At 37.2% G+C, this 20952-nt stretch overlaps 2 protein-coding genes across 8 annotated transcripts in view; both read right to left on the bottom strand.

Moving 5' to 3' along the window:
* The window catches only part of phldb2b (pleckstrin homology-like domain, family B, member 2b), a 79040-nt gene extending 76104 nt beyond the window's left edge, over positions 1 to 2936 (bottom strand). For all 7 annotated transcript variants that reach the window (XM_051681873.1, XM_051681876.1, XM_051681878.1 and 4 more), the window contains exon 1: positions 2678 to 2936. In XM_051681873.1, the coding sequence (XP_051537833.1) occupies positions 2678 to 2701 (24 nt within the window). In that variant the 5' untranslated portion in view covers positions 2702 to 2936. The remainder of the gene's footprint in view (positions 1 to 2677) is intronic.
* A 5363-nt stretch (positions 2937 to 8299) lies between these two features.
* Positions 8300 to 20283, bottom strand: plcxd2 (phosphatidylinositol-specific phospholipase C, X domain containing 2). Its single transcript, XM_051681918.1, has 4 exons — positions 19979 to 20283; positions 17555 to 18021; positions 11185 to 11426; positions 8300 to 9439 (listed from the first exon to the last, which is right to left on the bottom strand). Exons 1-4 carry the CDS (start codon positions 20076 to 20078, stop codon positions 9286 to 9288), a joined length of 963 nt encoding a protein of 320 aa, XP_051537878.1. The 5' UTR covers positions 20079 to 20283; the 3' UTR covers positions 8300 to 9285.
* Between the last annotated feature and the right edge of the window lie 669 nt (positions 20284 to 20952).

The raw sequence follows: 20952 nt of genomic DNA, 5'->3' as shown, positions 1-20952 counted from the left end.
TCAGCTGGTTCAGAGGTTACACACCTGAGCCCAATTGTGTAATGAGTGACAGGTTGAGTGTTTTCACAACCACAGCATCTGGTTCATCTGTATAGCATCAAGCATCTCCCTCTTTGTCTGTCTTCATGTTTTCTTGCTTTCATCCTCTCTTACTGACTCATGGAATAATTGTTGCTTTCAAATTACCAATGTCTTCCTTTTCTCTTTTCCTCTTAACCAGCTACACACTTGTTTTATTTTATGTTTTATCTATTGTATTTGATATTTGTTGTTTATTTTTTATCATCATGTAAAGCAACCCACAATAATTTTGTCTTGATTGGCTGGGTCAGTATTTTTACAACCATACACTGTAAAATTTAATTAGTTGACTTTACTTAGATTTTTTAAGGCAATTGGTTTGCATGCTTTTTTATGCTCAAGTAAAGTGTACTTAATTATTTATGTATAGTTTACTAGTTACAAGTATAATTAACTCATCTGCAATTATATTATCGCTGTTTTTATTTCATGATTTAAATTGAGTTATAGCATGTAGCTTATTTAGTATAAGGGAACTTATGACTGGACTCTAGGGTAGCCATTTGGCACATTGGATTCTCCTCAGTACTTCTTAGTGAACAAAAATATGCACTTTTGTAAACTACAATTGAGTAGAGACGAATTACTTAAATTTAACAGGCTCCAAGTTCACCAGAGGTAACACTAATCACCCTCATGATGTCTTCACAAAAATCACAACTATCAACCAGCTACAACAAAACAACAACAACAGTCATAAGAATTAAAACTTTATACAGTTTTAAATAAGCATTTTTCTACATAAGTTCCCTTGTTTTGACCAAACACACATAATTTATTTAAAGAGCACCTATTATGGTTTTTAAACGTGCTAACTGTGTTTTAAAGGTCTCATACAATAGATTTACATGCATCCAAGGTCAGAAAACACTTTCATTTGCTCATAATTTAAATTGCAGCATTACCTTTTTTTCCCCAGTGTCAAAAACGACTCGTTCAATGATCCGTTCTAAAGGATTCATTCTAAACTCCTCCTTTCAGAGAGCCTACTCTGCTCTGATTGGTCAGATGTCCCAGTCTGTTGTGTTTGGCCTACCGCTTAAAGCGTGTGTCGGAAAGGAAACGCCCACTACCATATCCGAGTTTCAGCTCCATCTGAAAAAATGTCTGTTTTACCTAAGTCCGATAGTGATATATCGGAAGATCAACCGAACCACCATCGCAAGTACGACGAGAACAGGGCGTTTCACAGTGGTAAGTTTATATGTAGTTTGACAATATCATGAGTTAGCCTATTAGTAGAGGCTAACAGGCTAACAGCCTGCACTGGCTGTACATGTAAACAGACCAGAGGCGGGTTTTTTGTTACTAAATTACGTAGGTTAGTACAGGAAGTAAGTGTGGAATTACTCACGTCTCGTTTCAGGTGTTTAGAATCAGTTCTTTCTTTTGGGAGTCAATAACTCCATATTTCATGCACTTTGATTTTTGAAACTTTGCAGACTTTTTTACATTCACAAACAGCTATATAACACACTACATGAAAGGTAAAGGTAAAACCATAATAGGTGCTCTTTAAGCGCAAGGGCTTATGGGTATCCCACACAGCCATAATTTTGTACTAGAAAATTTTGAGTTAGTTGTACTCAAAGCCAAAGTTTAAAGAACGTGTATATTTGAGTTACGATTCCAAAATGTGACATTTCAAGTACTGTTTAATTATGTTCACTTGATTGTTTTTATTAATGACAACTTTAGGCTTTATAGAGTAAAGGTAACTTAATTAAAACTAGTAAGAATTGTAAAAAATAAAGCTTAAGTTGAGTCAACTATTTTTTGTTCTTTTTTATTTGAGATAACTATTAGTATTTACAGTGTACCATCTGATGGTCTAATGCAGACTTTCTCTACCCTACTTGAACAGGTGCTTAGTGCCTGGCAAAGACCTTTCCTATAACAGTCTGAAATCACAATAAAACAAAATATTCAATATTAAACATTTGGAATATTAAATAATGGATTCACTCTAAATTAAACCTTGCATTTTTATAAGAGCTGTTATTACAGCACTCGGTTCTAATGCTGTTGTTTTTTTCACAGTAGATGGGCCATCAAACATGTCTTGTCTGTTCTGTTAAAAAAAGATTACACCGTGACACAGCGAGTAAACTTTAAACTTTGAATTGGTAATTTAGTTCAATTTATTGATTATCCTTTGTCAGAGACTGAAATCAGGCAGCAATGTCTTGAGAAATCTCACCTCAGCATGGCACAAATTTATCACCTGTTCTTTTCAAAAGTGGGCTATCTTGATGTCTACTCCATGATGCCTATATCTTTGGAGCATCACAGTCATGATTCAGTGCACAAAACTGCGCATGACGAATTCAGCAGTCACAACACATAGTGTCATGCCAAGACTTGCGCCAAGACTCAACCAAAAGTGACTTGAGTGCGACCAAAAGAGTGTTTTTACGCATATCATCAAGAAAATGTACTGCAGTTTGTTCAGTCGTGAAGCATAAGCAAACAGGTGTTGACAAATAGGAAGGGGCACTGTGCTCTTATTTGGAAAAAGTTCTGATACATACCTTAAGAAACTTTTATTAAATATTAAATTAAATAGTCCTGTTATTTTAAAGATTAATGGTCTCACCATTGCCGAAACGACGTCTGTCATCTTGAATGGCAGCTCCAAGAACACTTACTAAAGGTGCGCTTTATATATCCTGTCCGCCTTCCAAGTGACAGAAAGAAAATATATTTTTAATATTTCTTCTTTGTAAGCCACACGCTTTGCCCAGTGTTAATGATGCAGAGGAAAACAAATGAAACAACTTTGGTCAAATGAAAAGAAATGAATCATCTCCCGTGGCTCTTTTGGTGACTGAAGGCGCTGTCCTGTCGCTCTTGGCCAGCGGCGACTCCGTTGTGCTGTGGAATGCACAACAGCTGGAACAGGACTGAATGCTCTGACTTTACGCCTGCGCACTGGAGGCGGCGGCGCGTGGAGTACAGCCATCCACACTGACTGACATTATATTAAAAGGATGAGCTGAAGTCTACAGGACTCACTACGCTCCATGATAACGAGGGATACTTTTAGAAATGTCTAAATACATCCCAGACATTGTTGTTATCCGTTCAAAGATACTCCGTGCCCAATATAGCATTACCGATTGAGCTGCTCTGGGGTTGTTTTTTCCTTGAAATAAACAGTGCTTTAGTTACTCTCAGGGGCCGTTCACACCGAACACATTTTGCATACGCCTGCGCTGTTCTTCAGTTGTTATTGTATGTAAAAGTGCTCTAGACAGACGACTTTGACGGACGTCCTGCGTCTCGCAAATTTTTCAGCTTCTCGTCGTACAGGAGCGCCACGTTTTCATTGACGCCGCGTGAGGTTAAAAATAACTTTAACTGTTAAAAACGCGTCTCGAGACGTGCGCGATCTGTTCTATTTGACGCGTTTGGACTGAACGGCCCCTTAGTGCGCCATTATGTCGTGCTTTGCATAGTTCAACTCTCTTCGCCTACTACACCATTATACACCGCATGTGTATTGCATCTACAGTATAGTGTTTTGTATTGTATTGTAATTTTTTCATTAAAATGTTATATTGTTTGCAGTGTTATATAATGATATTTGATATGGCATGTTTGCAGCTTTTAAGCAAACCGGCAACTTTCTTGGTTATTCATAAAAAGATATAGCCTAAGAGTGATACAAATCTTACTCACATTTATTCTTAAAGTTTAAGGAATATTCCGAGTTCAATACAAGTTCAGCTCAATCAACAGCATTTGTGGCATAATACTGATTAACACAAAAAATAATTTAGACTCGTCCCTTCTTTTCTTAAAAAAAAAACAAAGCACAAATCTGGGTTCCAGTGAGGCACCTACAGTGGAAGTGAATGGGGCCAATATTTAAATGTTAAAATACTCACTATTTCAAAAGTATAGCCAGAAGATGTAAGCAATATGTGTGTTTACATGATTTAAGTGGGATAAAATCGCGTACTAACCTTTTCTGTATAAAATTATTTCCAGTTTTACAACTTTGTTGCCATGACGATGTAATGTCAACAAACCCTAAAGCAACAGTAAATAACAATTTAAACAACTTTACAGCTCAAATAATAGATGAGTTTTAACAAAAGAATTAATGTAAGTGCTTTTATAAAATTATAAGCTTCACATTTCCGCCTTTAAACCATCCAAATATTGGCCCCATTCACTTCCATTGTAAGTGCCTCACTGTAACCTCGATTTTGTATTTTTTCAAAGAAAGGTTGGGACGAGTCAAAATTATTTTTTGTGGTAATCAATATTATGCCACAAATGGTGTTAACTGAGCTTATTTTGAAGCCGGAATATTTCTTTAATTGCAACTGTCAACTGAATATCCACTATTTGTTGTATTAATATGGGTTTACCATTAATCCCCATGCATAGTCTGAGTTTGTTTTTCATACACTCTCACTCACCACTGTTCACACACTGCATCCAGTTCTTGTTTAGAGGTCCTGTGTGGAGTGCGGTTGAATTCTTTTGGTAAACAGGATGCTGCAGCATGTGCTCCATCCACATACTGTAGATTTCTTCATCTCAGAAAAAGACAAAAGTTTGACCTGCCATTCACCCCCCAAAACCTCTCAATATAAAGTGAAAGGTATAGGGATTTTTTTTCACCCTCAAGTGTTCCAAACCCCTATGACTTTCTTTCTTCTGTGGAACACAAAAGTAGATTTTGGGCAGAATATTCAGTCTCAGTCACCATTCACTTTCATTGCATATTTTCCCATACAATAAAAGTGAATGGTGACTGAGGCTATCAGTCCCTAGCATTCTGTCTTTTTGTGTTCCTTTAAAGGAATAGTTCGCCCAGAAATGAACATTCTCTCATCATTTACTCACCCTTATGCCATCCTGGATGTGTATGACTTTCTTTCTTCAGCAGAACACAAATGAAGATTTTTAGAAGAATATTTCAGCTCTTTTGGTCCATACAATGCAAGTGAATGGTGATCAGGCCTATGAAGCTCCAAATATCACTTAAGTCAGCATAAACATAATCCATATGACTCCAGTGGTTAAATCAATGTATTCAGAAATGTTATGATAGGTGTGGGTAAGAAACAGATCAATATTTAAGTAAATTTGTACTATAAATCCTCCTCCCTGCTCAGTCAATCTCCACTTTAACTTTCACTTTCACATTCTTTTTCTTGTGTTTTTGGTGATTTACATTCTTCATGCATACGCCCCCTACTGGGCAGGGAGAAGAATTATTAGCAAACAATGACTTAAATATTGATCTGTTTCTCACCCACATCTATCATATCACTTCTGAAGATATGGATTTAACCACTGGAGTCTTATGGATTACTTTTATGCTGCATTTATGTGCTTTTTGGAGTGTCAACATTTACCCATTCACTTGCATTGTGAGGACCTACAGAGCTGAGATATTCTTCTAAAAATCTTAATTTGTGTTCTGCAGAAAAAAGAAAGTCATACACATCTGGGATGGCATGAGGATGAGTAAATGATGAGAAATTTAATTTTTTGGTTAACTATTCTGTTAAGGTCTTCCACAACATTAGAACAGTAGTTTTAACAACTGTCAATCAAGTCAATTTCATGAACATCTGCAGATATTTCTCTAATATTTAAACAAAACAACCATGATTAAAGCCATATCAAGTCCATCTGGGTTAACACATCAGATCACACACACATGATTGGCATCCTGCCTAGCAGTCTGGGATCACCTGCTTCATGTGTATCTGTTTGCCAAAGAACTTCATCAGAAATACATAATTACCCTTTCCTGACCCCCAGATGAGCTGGAAAAATAGAGGGAATGGAGAGCTGGATGACCTTTGGCCAACTCACAGATGGTCAGTGCCACTGGAGCGGGTAGTGCCGCCCTTACAGCCTATTTTCTCATTGGAGACCAGAAGAAACCAGCAGGATCCTCAAAGAGAGAGGCAGAAGCTCAGTGCATTGAAAAAACATTGGAGGATGTCCACTGTAGCAGTCCGTGCCCACAAGGCCACAGTGGCGTGTAATTACACTGCAGTTAGTGCTTCTTTATTTAAGTTACTGCATTGCTGCCAACATGAAAAAACAACTCCTGACATTCTTTCATGATCTGGATCCCATTGGCTGCACGCACAACGAAGAAAGGGTGGGAGGGTAAAAGGGAGAGATGAGGGATGTGAAAAAGAAGATGAAGTGAAGGTATTTTGTTGCCAAGTCTTTAAAAGACCACTGGTGCACATTCTAGTCGTCCACTTTCATGGAAAGAACAAAGAACAGTATAACTTAAAAGCAAGGCCATCTGTCTATATGCCTTAAAGGGATATTTCACCCAAAAATAACAAGTCTGTCATTATTTACTCAACCAAATGTCACTCCAAACTTGTATGACTTTCTGCCATTTGAACACAAAAGGTGAATTTAAAAAAAGTCTCCACAGACCACAATAAAAGTAAATGATACGATTCATGCACTTTATTCCAAGTTTTCTGAAGCAATACGATCGCTTTTTGATCTAATTTGTCATTCACTCTTAAAAGGACAGTTCATCCAAAAATGTAAAATCTCATAATTTACTCACCCTCATGCCATCCCATGTGTGTATGACTTTCTTTCTTCTGCTGAACAAAACCAACTTTTTTTAGAAGAATATCTCAGCTCTGTAGGTCCACTCAATGCAAGTGAATTGGTACCAAAATTTTGAAGGTCCAGAAAGCATATAAAGGCAGCGTGAAATTAAGATCAATCTTCACTTTAACATTCTTCTTCTTTTCTTTTTGGCAATTTGTCTTCGTGCATATCACCACCTACTGGGCAGGGAGGAGAATTTAGAGTAAAAAATGACTTAAATATTTATCTGTTTCTCACCCATACCTATCATATCGCTTCTGAAGACATGGATTTAACCACTGGAGTCTTATGGATTACTTTTATGCTCCCTTTATGTGCTTTTTGGAGCTTCAAAATTTTGGTCCCCATTCACTTGCATTGTACGGACCAACAGAGCTGAGAAATTCTTCTAAATACTTTCTTCTGCTGAACACAAAGTAAGTCACACACATCTGGGATGGCATGAGGGTGAGTAAATGATGAGAGAATTTTCATTTTTGGTTGAAATATCCTTTTAAATCAAATCATTAATAAGGTGCTTAATTAAAAAATGGCGGCTACATCAATAGCATTGTGACGAGGAGGACGGTGGGGCCGGGCCGTGACTATGCACGCCCGGCCCCCAATTGGGCTAATCAGCCGAGGAGAGGGGTAAATGCAGCGGAACGCGGCAGTTCGAGAGAGCAACATGCAGCTGCCATGTATGCGTTTGTGTTCTGTGTGTCTAAGTTCTTATTAAATATTATTTTGACTGTTCAGCCGGTTCCTGCCTCCTCCTTTCCCAACCATTACCTTTGTTACAAGCATCTAACCTCATTGGTTCTCATTATGTCTCATGACCAAAAATGTGTCAAAGATTGGTCGAAGACTCCTTTAAGCCCCTAACATTTTTGGCAGAAATGTTTAGGGCTATAGGTCTCACTCTATCAGTCATATATCAGCTTGACATGCCCTGGCGCTAATATTGAAATGAACTGCACTTCTGACTTGAAATTCATGAAGATCAAACTGAAAAAACTGAAAAGAAAACAGCTAATTTAAAGCAAAAGAGGGGGAGAGAGAGCAGCTGTACTGATTAGATCTCTTGCTTCTGTCTTTCTCTCTTCCTACATACCTCCATGCTTTGTGTACATAATTATTCCTCGATTTGATTCAAATGCTCCGTGTAGATTCATTCACATGGTCTTGATCATTATCTGATGGCTTTCCCATCCCACAGAACACAGAAAACAAGTCACTAGAATGTGGACACGGTCACTTGGAATTGCAGGTGTGGATTATCCATTTAGCACTATGCAAGACCCTTGATTGTCACATTTTTTTTGTTTATGCTAAATAGTCGTAAGGGCATTTTTCCAGTACTGAGCTATAAAATGAGTTGATAATAAAGGATACCATTTTTTTTTTAATAGTATTTCAATATTCTATTTTAAATGACAATTGCAGCATTTAATTTAAGGGCCAATTATATCATATAAACTATATTAGTTATTATCTTGATGCCTGCATAAAATATTCCATTATACTATTACTGTTTTTTCATAATGCATATACTAGCAAAGGCTGGTCATACCAGCCAAATTTAAGGAAATAGAGGTCACTCAAAATACAGGAACTGTTTATTGTTTTATTGCAGTGGTTGTCAAAAAAAGGGGCTCCATCAAAGTGGCCGACATCTTCCATCTAAGGAAAACACAAACAAAGACCAGAAACTGTGGGTCACATGAGGTAGTCACATGAGCCATTGTTAAACCACTCACAGTGCAGAGATCATACAAAATAAGGGCAAGTGACACAACAAGGGTTCCTACCCTTTCTAACCAATGACATTTCATGACTTTTCTATGACCTTGATCATTATTTTTAAATATCATCCTTCAGACAGATTTGCTAATGAATCATTTAGAATGATTTGTGAAACAAATTCACTGAAAAGAAAAATACACTTACAAATCGAACATCACTTTGGCCCGCAAGCAAGTTTTACTCCACACGGGCAAAATCTAGCTAGAATAGAATTGAACTATAGAAATTATTTTCATGATTTAAAATTTTATTAATTTCCATGACTTTTCCAGGCCTTCAAAACACACATTTAAAATTGTATCTTGCAAAACTGAACTCTGCAAAATAACACTTGGTGACCTTTTTGTTCTTGGGCTGAGAACATGGCTATATGGTGGTAACCAAAAGACATTTTCTATTTGATAAAATAAACTTTTAATGTTTATTAAAATATGTGCTAATGCTAACATAATAAATAGCTATAAACAATTACACAAGCACACATACTTTCAGACTAGGGTTACCGTTTCTCCAACAGATTTAAAGGATAGCTGTTGTTGTCTTTAGATTTCCAATGATATTAGCAGCACGTTAGTTTCAGACTGATGGCACTTAAAGTTTGAGTGAAACATGACTGATTAAACAAATAGCATGTTTAGAGCTCATTTGGCCAACAATATCTGTCACCTGATATGTCATAGGTATTTGTCTTGATAATCACATGATTCCATTATGACCACCTTGTTATTCTTGGTCTTCATGCTCATGCCTTCAGTCTTCAGTAATCCATTAGGACTGGTGTGTTGGAAGTCACTGCAAAGGTCATGTGCCTGACCGATCTTTAAGGAGGAGGTTATTTAGCCTAATGACAGTGTTTGCAAAGTCCACAAGTTCTACGAAATCTGAAGTAATAATATTGACACCATTCACGCCTGGCTTTTGCGCCTCCACCCAAGACATTATAGTTGGAAGGTTCCTGTGACAAAAATGACAGAAGCATAATTTACTGACAATGTATATAGGCATGTTGGACCCATGGCGATGTTGTTAGTACAGCACATAGTGCTCATGCGGGTGATGTAGGTTCAAATCCGGCCTGCAATGTGTCCCAATCCAACTCAATTTCTTCTGTCTAATAACACCCCCACTTCAGATGAGAACCTCACGTCTATAGGGAGCTTAAAGTTTTTAAACTGTGTTCTATTTGAGGTCAGTCAAGTCAGTGTTAACTAGAAATAAACTTCCCTAGACCCACAGTCATCTATAACAGTGGCCCGGACAAAACCAGGAAATGGGACGTTTTGACTATGTTTTGCCTGGAATAATAAACAATCCCACTTCCACACTTAAGCAGAATTTAACTGCTTCCTCTGAGATGGCGGTCTCACTAGGATGTCCGCTAAGACACAGCACAAGGCTCCATAATTCTTTGTTGGTTAGATTTGCTCAGTGTACTGCATGTACTACTATGTCTCAGAAATCCTTAGCTCTTCTACCAAATAGTCTGAGACCACATTGGCAATCTTGCATAATTTTTTTATTTTTATTTATTTATTTAAACCTGGAAATAAACAGAAAGCTTTAGGATTTAGGCTTGTGCTACTCTGTTTCTTTATTCCTCACACAGTATCAAAATGCAAATGCAAGCAAGTCAATATAAATCTGAAATAATTATAAATAACTTTTTTTATTTATATAGTATAATGCCGCTTTTCCTGCTGTCCTGTGATTTTATGGTGTGTTTCACTCTTAAGTAATATTACACTCGAGCTTCAATGATAATTAAATTGCACCATACGAAGGCAAATTATTTTATTTAAAAATACTTTATCCATCAAGACAGTCTTTCTCCATCACTTGCTGACATATTATTAGAAATATAGGCAACATGTGTCCTATCTGCTTAAAAAAAAAAACATTTTTTATATGCAAAAATTGCAATTGAATTTATTATACAAATTATAATTATGAACATTCCAGAGTTTGTTATACGCCTGCTCACGGAATGTTGCATGCATGCGGGTCAGTTTAGGAGTGTTGGCTGTTCAGACCAGTATCTGTATGTGCTACATTTAAAATTTAATGTGAACAAAATAAATTAATATGTTGGCACAATTATATTTTTGTCTACAAAACTGATTTCAAACATTTAAGCATACGCCTTCAGATCAAAAGATTTTTAAGATCATGAGAAACATTTCAGTCAAGTGTTTCAAAACTTTTGACCGGTAGTATATGACAAAGAGAGAGACAGTAAAGTGATCTCTTTTCCGCTATAGCCCTACCATCTATTAGAGTCTGATGGGTTTCACAAGGTACCACTGTGATGGATTACGTGTGTCCTAAACAAGCGTTCCTCATTTCTGGTCCTGTAAACTGCCATATCCCACATGTGCAGTGTTGAGGAGCCTCTGGGACCAGGAATGAGAGCTGCTGTCCTAAACTCACATCATCCTGCCACCTAGTGAATGATTTTAAAATTATTCTGACACAAACACTAGAGGCAATACTCCCGCTAAAGTGATATGAATGAAGGCATTTTAGTAGAAAGGATGTTATGCAAACATTTGATTTGGACAGCATTTTTCCGTTTTCAGACACAGCCATAAAGCGTTAGCATCTTATCTATAAATCATGATTTGTGACAACTTCCAACATTTTTTTAGAGGAAGGTTACCAAATACAGATTCCAACTGAAAAAAAAAAAAACAACCCACTCACTTCTCCACCAGGTAGTTCCGCAGCCCACGCACCAAGCCACTGGCGATGGTCTTGACACGTGGGGTGAGAATGGCCTGAGATACATGGAAGCTCCCATATTTGGCTCGTTCACCCAGAGTGGTTTCCAGAAACTGGATAAGCTTGGTGGTGTCTGTGGTATTGGCCCAGGGGGCAGGAATTTTACTACCAGGCCACATCAGATTGCAGCCCTCAGCAGATGGATGATGGTAGAACACTAGGACCTGCGAAAACAAACAAAAACTTGAGAATGAATGAGCCCTTGTTCTAAAGCCAAACTGAAATCATGGTGGCAACTGCCTTAAATATTAATGGTAGTAGTAGGGACATTAATAATAAGCTGTGTCCCAAATGACACACTATACATTCAGCCATATAGTGTATATGAATTTTCAAAGTGTAGTATCATCCCAAATGGAACACAACATTTTTTACTACACAAAAGCATTCGCTGTTTAACAGTTGACGGAAGTGACGTACCAAACGCACATGGTATGTTGCCACTAGATTTAGCAGGTTAGCCAACCGCAGTTCATTACTTGCATCTCATACAATGTATATATTCACATAGCAAGGGGTGATGGTGACGCATTCAACTAACATTTGTAAGATACTGTCTTCACAGAAGTTTAACTAGTTGCTACATTCACCATTATTTACAATTGTTTTGTCAGGCCAGCATCGCAGCCAGGTAACTCCGCCCCATCCGCTACATACGGCAAGCCGCGAGCGCAGAGTGCACAAAGTGTCCAACATTCCACAACCCATTTTGACAGTTAAAGAAGTGCATCATCGGGGTACTCGTAGTACACTTCTTTTTGTTTTCAGTGTTAACGTACTACTTGCACTACAGAAAGGCTTAGAATTGTGCAGAAGTGTGTGGTTTGGGATGCACCATTAGTATTGCTCCTACCACTGCCAATGATAATTATAGTTAGGAATCTGAAGTATTAAACTTTATCACATAACTCGTCCTACATTGTTTGTACTATGGACCCTTTGACGTGTTTCTGCCTTAATTTAGCAGGGTAAATGTAGCAATTTTTTTTATTTAATGTTTATTTATATCATTATATGTTATATTGTGTGTTATATTGCCCTGGCATTAAAAAAATCCATCAACACTGCTACAGTGGGGTTTCAAATATAGCTGCTGAGGGAGTGACAGTAAATTTGGCATATTTCTCTTTTCTGACTAATCCATCTCTTTCTATTTATTTCCTTTATTGGAAAGTTGTGGGAACATAGGCCTAATAGTGTAAGAGTAAATGGAAACAAATGGAAAAAACATCACTTTTCTAAGCGATCAGACGTATGATTTTCACTTGGTGGATGACACAAGTGAAAAAAAAAAAAAAACTTTTAGACTTAAAAAGGGAACCAAGCCATATTTAGAGACCAGAATATCAAAGACCTGGGAGTTGGGATTGTGACGTGGGCCAGTAAACAACCACAACCACCAAAAACATCCTAGAAACCACCTAGCAACACACTTAAAATCACTCAGAACACTGTTGAAACCACAATGCAATGAACTGGAAAATATTAAAAACACCTTAGCATCAGGGCAGCAGCAACTTTTGCACACGCAAGCATCACTAAATATCTACAGTAGTTCATCATATTCAAGTTGGATTGATTGAACAGTGATGGCGCCGGTGTGTGTGGCAAGCTGTCTGCTACCTGGTCTTTTTGTATGTGTTCTTTTCATGTCTCTTTTCGTTAAAAATATATCTGCTCTGTTGGTTTATGACCACCTAACGCTCCTCATCATTAAAAATAATGTTGACGAGCTGTTTACTTGTGTGCCGGGAGGACTATGTACCAATCTTCCCCCAGCTCAGGCTGCACTTCCATCATGCCTTCGCCGGTTACCTTGTGTCCTTCCCCGGAGGAGACGTCGCAAAATATGTGGAAAGCGAGGCGGAATGGCCATTAAGCTGAAGTCCTGTTTGGCGTTTTCCTGGGTAATTTATCCTCACCTCTTCTTCTAAGGAAGAGAGGAAGAGCTGGTCTTTGACCGCTTCATCTCTTGACGCTCTCTTGAATTGCCGTACCAGTGGATTCTATTGACTGTTCCAGTTTCCTTTACTGAGTTCTCGCAGCACCGGCCTCCGCAGAGGTGGTGTGGAAGTACGCAACCTTCGCCCGCTGAGCCGTGCCACTCGGGTAAAAGACAGGTCGATCGTCACCAGGCTGGCTCTGGTGAATGCAAGATCACTTTTAAATAAGACATTGATTTTGAATTATTTGTTCACCTCTCGACAACTGGATTTTTTATTTGTGACTGAGATGTGGGTGAACACCGGTGATTTAAACCCTTTTTCTGAACTCGTCCTCCTGGATTGTAACTTTTTTTTAATTCCCCTAGGACTTCAGGTCGGGGCAGTAGACTTGCATCTATTTTTAGAAACTGTTTCCACTGTCGGTCTTTAACGGCAGCTGTTTTTTCTAGTTTTGAACTACAATTGTACCAGACAGTCTTGTCGGACTCTGTATTGTGTGTATTGGTATATCGGCCACCTAAATCCAGTAAAGACTTTATTCAGGAGTTCTCTGACTTTTTAGAAGGGATCATGCTTAAGTATGACAGACTGTTAATCCTAGGGGACTTCAAAATTCATGTCTTTTGCCCATCTAACCCTTTGGCAAAATAATTTTTAAATCTTATTGATTCTTTTAATCTTGCTCAATCTGTGAAATGTCCTACACATATACATGGGCACACTTTAGACCTTATTTTATCTTTAGGTCTGTCTGTATGTCTTACTGAAATATGTGATGCAGTTTTTTCTGACCATAAGCCAGTTATTTTTAGTGCCTCATTCCCTTTTGAAAAAATTAAACCACATACCCCTGCTTGCCTGGCTCGCAATATAAACCATGCCACTATTGAGCGTTTTGCAACTTCGTTTACTTATGCTTCTATCACTACCACCCTTGAAAGTCCCCTTTCTCACTTGAGTACTGAGGATCTGCTCACTTTGTTTAACTTATCTTGTTTCACTATTTAAAATTCTGTTGCTCCGTTAAAAGTAAAGTGTGATAAACCCAAATCTGAGCCCTGGTTAAATGATGTTACCCGTGCTTGCATACAGGCTTGCAGGAGAGCTGAGTGCAAGTGGAAGAAAGATAAGTTCCATGTGTCTTATTTTAATTTTAAGAGATTCTCTGCATATCTATCAGAATTCAGTTTAAGTAAAATGATTTTTTCGAACATAATTGATAAAAACTGTCACGGACCAAGTATCCTTAATATAATTAACAGTAGTCTTGTAACTGGGCCCGTTCCGGCATATTTTAAAGAGGCACTATTATGCTTTTTGGGATTTTACCTTTCCTTTAGTGTGTAATATAGCTGTTTGTGCATGTAAAAGGTCTGCAAAGTTACAAAGCACAAAGTCCACACCAAAGGGAGTTACTCTCTCCCACAGAAAACACTGCTCCTGAACTGCCTGAAATGCCTGGTTTCCAGTCCAGCCATTACTTCCGTGACATAGCTATGTCATAATGTAACACATTCGCATAATGCCCGCCTAAGTGTTTACAGCTGCTCAGGAAGCCTCAAGAGCTGAACTCATGGTAAGGGGCGTTACATTTCTGACACAGGCTCTAAGCGGTTGACCAATCACAACAGACTGGGCCAGATGACCAATCAAAGCAGACTGGACTTTTTGGAAAGGGGGGCTTTAAAGAGACAGGAGCTAAAACAGAGCATTTCAGACAAAGAGGTGCTGCAGCAATGTACAGTATGAGAAAAATAATGTTTTTTGAACATTAAAGCATGTAAACCTATTCTAGTAGACCCCCAAAATACAATTATGAACCTGTAAATGAGCATAATATGGGCTCTTTAAACATGCTGTAGTGCAGCCTCTTCATAAAAAGCCTAACTTGCACCCCACTGTATATTCAGATTTTTGACCGATTTCGAAACGTTTTGAAAAGTGTTCCTTGAAACAACTACACCGTCTTTTTCCAGAGCCGCCTGTATTTCTCCTGAGGTTACCTGTGGGTTTTTCTTTGTATCCTGAACAATTCTTCTGGCAGATGTGGTTGAATCTTTCTTGGTCTACCTGACCTTGGCTTGGTATCAAGAGCTCCCTGAATTTTCCACTTCTTAATAAGTGATTGAACAGTATTGACTGGCATTTTCAAGGCTTTGGATATCTTTTGGATATATCCTTTTCCATCTTTATAAAGTTCCATTACCTTGTTACACAGGTCTTTTGACAGTTCTTTTCTGCTCCCCATGGCTCAGTATCTAGCCTGCTCAGTGCATCCACATGAGAGATAACAAACTCATTGACTATTGATACAAAGACACTAATTGCAATTTAAAAAGCCACAGGTGTGGGAAATTAACCTTTAATTGCCATTTAAACCTGTGTGTGTCATCTTGTGTGTCTGTAACAAGGCCAAACATTCAAGAGTATGTAAACTTTTGATCAGGGCCATTTGGGTGATTTCTGTTATCATTATGATTTAAAAAGGAGCCAAAAAACTATGTGATCATAAACGGCTTCATATGATCACTATCCTTAAATAATGATCAGTCATATTTTCAAAATCAATGCCAAAATTTCACAATTTCTGCCAGGGTATGCAAACTTTTGAGCACAACTGTATTAGATTTCGGTTTGTTTCTCACCAAACTTTATTGTATGATTTCATAAGAATTATGAGTCTCATGGAATCATTTTTTAGACTTCTGAGTTATACTTTTGCATTCTCTTGAAGCTTAAAGAGGTGGTCATCATAAACTGCCATTTTATGACATCACTGAGTACAACATTTTTTCACAATTTCTCTCTTTGTGTTAAGAAAAAGAAAGTCATATGGGGTTATAACAACACATGGGTGAGTAAACAATGACTGAATTTTTGGGTGAAATAATCCTTGATATGTACTAACAATGAACAATTTTATTTTTATTAACTAAATGTAAACTAAGATTAATAAATGCTGTAAAAAAAAAATATATATATATATATATATATATATATTGTTCAGTGTTTGTTCATGATATCTAATACATTAATTAATGTTAACGAATGGAACCTAATTGTTAAGTGTAACTAATGCATTGGAGCCAAAAGTTGCTGGTGTCCAGTTTTGGTCATTTGTAAACCTGTCCATCTCCATCAGAGTGTGACATTAATCCTCCAGATTAGGGTCAGTACACAACAGGAATAGCTGACCTCTGGTTTAACACACCCAAGACACAAAAAGGAGCTGTCAGACCTAATTCAGGGACAAGTTTGACAGTAGCATAACACTCTGAGCCTATACTCAAGTTTAGTATTACAGTAAAATAAAAGTCAAAAAAATATATTTATACTATATATATATTGTTTACACAGATTTTTTGAAGTGATTTTTAACTCTGACAATTCAGAGTTGTACACTCCTGACTTCCTGATTTCGAGTAATCTCCTAAACATCTTTGCATGAGGCTTTTTTTATGCTGGCCAGTTCTTTCTACAGCCAGAAATTGCTTTGCATGGGTATGAAATTTTGTAATTGATATAGTGAGTAAAACACCCAGTGTTTGTTCTGTATCAGTGACAGAAAAAAAAAAACAAAAAAAAAAAACAAAACATTATTAACCCATTTTTCCAGCTGTTTTTCAAACTGTCAGTCTAGGTCAGTTTCAGTATGACTTTCCTATTTGCTCTGATGCAGTCGTGAATCAGTTTCAAAGTGTCAAACTGTCAACCCACTTTTAGTGTCACTACTTTTAGTGCTTTTTCCTCCATCTAAAGGATATCTAAAGGGCATCAACTGTAAACAAAATTTCTCACAGAAGAATTTATATAGTTTTTTTATGTTTATATCTCACTCACTGTACCATCTAGGTATGCTCCAGTACTAGCATATACTGCTAATCTGATCTAATATTATTGTGTAGGCATTGAAAAGCCAATGACAGATCAAAATGTTTGATATATTTGCAATCAGATTCTGCTTTGCTTCTTGTCAAATTAAATTTTAAAATGTTAAACTTTATGCATTTCCATCTTTTTAATTTGCCCTTTGAGTCCGAGGTACGACAATAGTACTGATGAGTGATTCTAATTGAATGTATGATGTATGATTTGTGTTGGTATTTATGCTTCTCTAATACCTTTTACCCGTTATTAATTTTACCAAAAAAGCACTTTGGTCAACTTCTGTTGTTTTTAAATGTGCTACATAAATATAGAACATATGTTATGGAAGGGTGAAGCATTTGCATGTTTCCATTGATAATAGTATAAATAATGGGGTGGTTGTACTTGTATTGTATTATCATGATGAGTCCATCCATCAAGATGAGGCCTAATGTGACAACATAACATCTTGAGCTCACCTGGTACCTGTTCTCCCACAGGTAGTTGAGGGTGATTTCCTCCACCTCGTCGATCTTACAGAGCTTGTGGCAGAACACTTCCTTTAGCATTTTGATTAGGTAGTGATGATGTTCCTCACTCATTGCATAGTGGTGATTAAAGTCAAGAAAGACAACCTCTTTTTTGTGTGTGTTTAGAAAATGGTTAATGTCATTAAGGCCATCACGTACTTTGTGCCCAAACAGCCCATGGATAAAGTATACCTCGTGCCCTGGTTCGCCTGGTTTGGAGGACACACGCAGGTCAAAATAGCGAATCCCGCCCTCAAGCTGTTCCCTGAAGGTGAGGTTCTGGGTCATGGACCATTTCTTCATCACCTTCTTGGCCAGGAAGCGAAACACTGCAGCCAGATGCTTGACATATGCTTTCTGGTCTGGACCGACTGGAGCTTGCTCATCCACCCAGAAGCTGAAGGAATCATGAGACCCTAAAACACAGAGGCAGCATCAAGTTGGTTACTATGATATCTAACATCTCTTCAAAGCAAATGGAGACACTTACTCTCCACAACAGCTTAGAATATGTTGTTTGTGGATTAATTATAAATGTTGAGTCCAGCATTAAGAGACTGTTTTAAAAATAATAGTAGTGCAACTTGTTTTTTCAGATTATATTTTTAAATCAACCAAATTTTAGAGAACAGTGTGACATGTGACTCTTGAACATTCAATTCAAGATGATCATTGAATTCACATTTCTTCTGCTATATCTGGTGCCATTATGCACATGCTAATGGATACACATAGCTCTTATATGTTAGTAGTGATGACGGCCTCAGTTCACGCGTGTGCTTTTGTTAAGAGCATATAAAAACAAATGATCAGAAAAAGAATCTCAGAATCATGAGTGATATAAATTGAACTACTCTTATTAATTTGAAAGAAAATATTAACAGGAAATAACCTAATTTTAATATTTGGTACACTATTGTTCAAATTTAAGCAGAGAAAGTCAAAAGGCAGAGAAGCACATGCTCAAAGAATAATTTAAGCCATTCATCAGTCATTCAGCAACACTCATATTGTAAGATCTATGAAAGCCCATACCTGCTACATTGAAAAAATAAATTGTGCATTGATATGTCATAATTGTGAGATACTAAGCAGTAATTACAAGATAAAAAGTCCTAATTATTAGATTCAAAGTTATTTATGACAAAGTCACAATTATAAGTCATAATTATGAGACAGAAAATCATAATTATGAGATATAAAAAGTCATAATTATGAGCCAAGTCAAAATAATGATATAGTAAGTCATAACTATGAGATAAAAGTGAATAATTAAGAGTTCACAAGTCATACTTGAGATAAAGTCAAAATTTGTATATAGTAAGTGATTATTTGGAGATTAAAGGTGCTCTCTGTAATTTTTTTTCCTCATTAAAAAAAACGTTTAACCCTTAAAAACATGAATTGTAATTTTGCAATGTACTGTATGTAGGAAATCATGAGCACTCACATTAAAATGAAGACTCCAGTCATATCCGTAACCTTATAAAAGCTGTTTTATTCAACATGGAGAGGGTCCGCACATGGAGGCTGCCATGATAGAATCACATGACTAGCTGAATACTTCTTGCTTAATCTCAGTAAGTGTCCTGTTATTTGATGCTTTCACTCATTGATTAAAGTAATCATGGCTGACTGTGAATACTAAATTTCTACAAAGCATCTGAAACTGAAAACTAGTAGAAATTTAGTATTCACAGTCAGCCATGATTACTTTAATCAATGAGTGAAAGCATCAAATAACAGGACTGTTACTGAGATTAAGCAAGAAGTATTCAGCTAGTCATGTGATTCTATCATGGCAGCCCCCATGTGCGGACCCTCTCCATGTTGAATAAAACAGCTTTTAGGTTACTGGTATGACTGGAGTCTACATTTTAATGTGAATGCTCATGATTTCCCACATACATTGCTAAAGTACCATTCATGTCTTTAGGAGTTCACTTTTTTTAATGAAAAAAAAAAAAAAAGAAAATCTGAGTGCACCTTTAAAAGCCATAATTATTAGATAAAAATTGTATATAAATAATTAGATTAATATGAGATACATGTTGACTTTTTATCTCATAATTATGACTCTCTCTCTCATGGTTGTAACCCTTTTATCTCATAATTTTGATTTATCGCACATGCCTAATTTGGACATTTTCTCATATTTTTGACTTTTTATCCCATATATATGACTTTAAATCTAAAAATTATGACTTTTAATCTCATTATTATGACTTTCTATCTCAAAATTCTGACTTTATTTCATAAATATGATTCAGTATCTCATAATTATAACTTACCAAAGCACGATTTTGTTTTCTTCAATGTGGCGGAAACGGGGGGATCATAAAACAGAAAATAATCAGCCCAAACCGCTCTCACCGGGCACCGCAAGGTGTTTCAGGGGCATTGATGTTAGCGCAGGGCACAGGGACCCCATCCAGTCTGCGTTGGATTTGTTGCCGGTAGGACGCGTCCTCATGTCGCTGTAGATTGCGTTTCAGCAATAAAATGCACAGTGCCAATTCAACAATAATCCAGGCCAAGCCAGTCCAGCAATGCTTATCACTCGCCGTGAAATCATAATCAATCGGGTCATCAGTAGGCGATTTAAATCAAGATAACGATGACTGAACAATTATTAAAGGGACTGACATCACTGTGTGTGAGAGAGACTGTCTGCAAATGGGGCGTGAACTCTTCTGTACGAGTTAATCTTGAGAGCGAACTCTTCTGTACGAGTTAATCTTCTTAAACCGAAATTACAATCCTTATCCTCCTCCCTGCTTCCCTACAATGGAGTTGTATATGTGCCAAAATTCTGCGCACGCAAAATTGCAGTTGGAGCGTGCAAACATTTTCCATGCACACAAGATGATAATTTGAGCGTGCAAGTTGATATTTGGAGTGCAACAATGTAATTCTGCGCGCACAAGATGATATTTTGAGCGCACAAAAAGTTATTTTGTACGCCTTTTGAACTCAGTTTTGTAAAACAATGTATCTTCTTGCAAAGATGCTTTTCCAACTATTCTGACAAGTCCCGCCTCCTACGTCAGGATTGGCTATTAGAAGCTGCTTACAAGCACTCTGTGATTGGACAGTTGAGGTTGCTACTATATCCATTAACATCTTAGTGTAAATATTGCAGAAGAGCCAACAAGCACAATGCTTCAAGTTCAGTACACACTTATACTGTATGCTGTTATCATTACAAAAGATATTTACCCCATGGATTATAGACATACCAGGTATACTGTAAGGATTAATTTACTGTAATGCAAGTTTTTCAAACTATAGTAGCCTAAGATCATGCAATGCTAAGGAGTTCTTTCTGTTTTTTTAAAACTTTTTGC

The sequence above is a fragment of the Myxocyprinus asiaticus genome, chromosome 41 (genome assembly GCF_019703515.2).
Source record: "Myxocyprinus asiaticus isolate MX2 ecotype Aquarium Trade chromosome 41, UBuf_Myxa_2, whole genome shotgun sequence".
NCBI lineage: Eukaryota > Metazoa > Chordata > Actinopteri > Cypriniformes > Catostomidae > Myxocyprinus > Myxocyprinus asiaticus.
The sequence above is the reverse complement of the archived record's forward strand: the minus strand, read 5'-3'. Positions and strand labels throughout refer to the sequence as shown.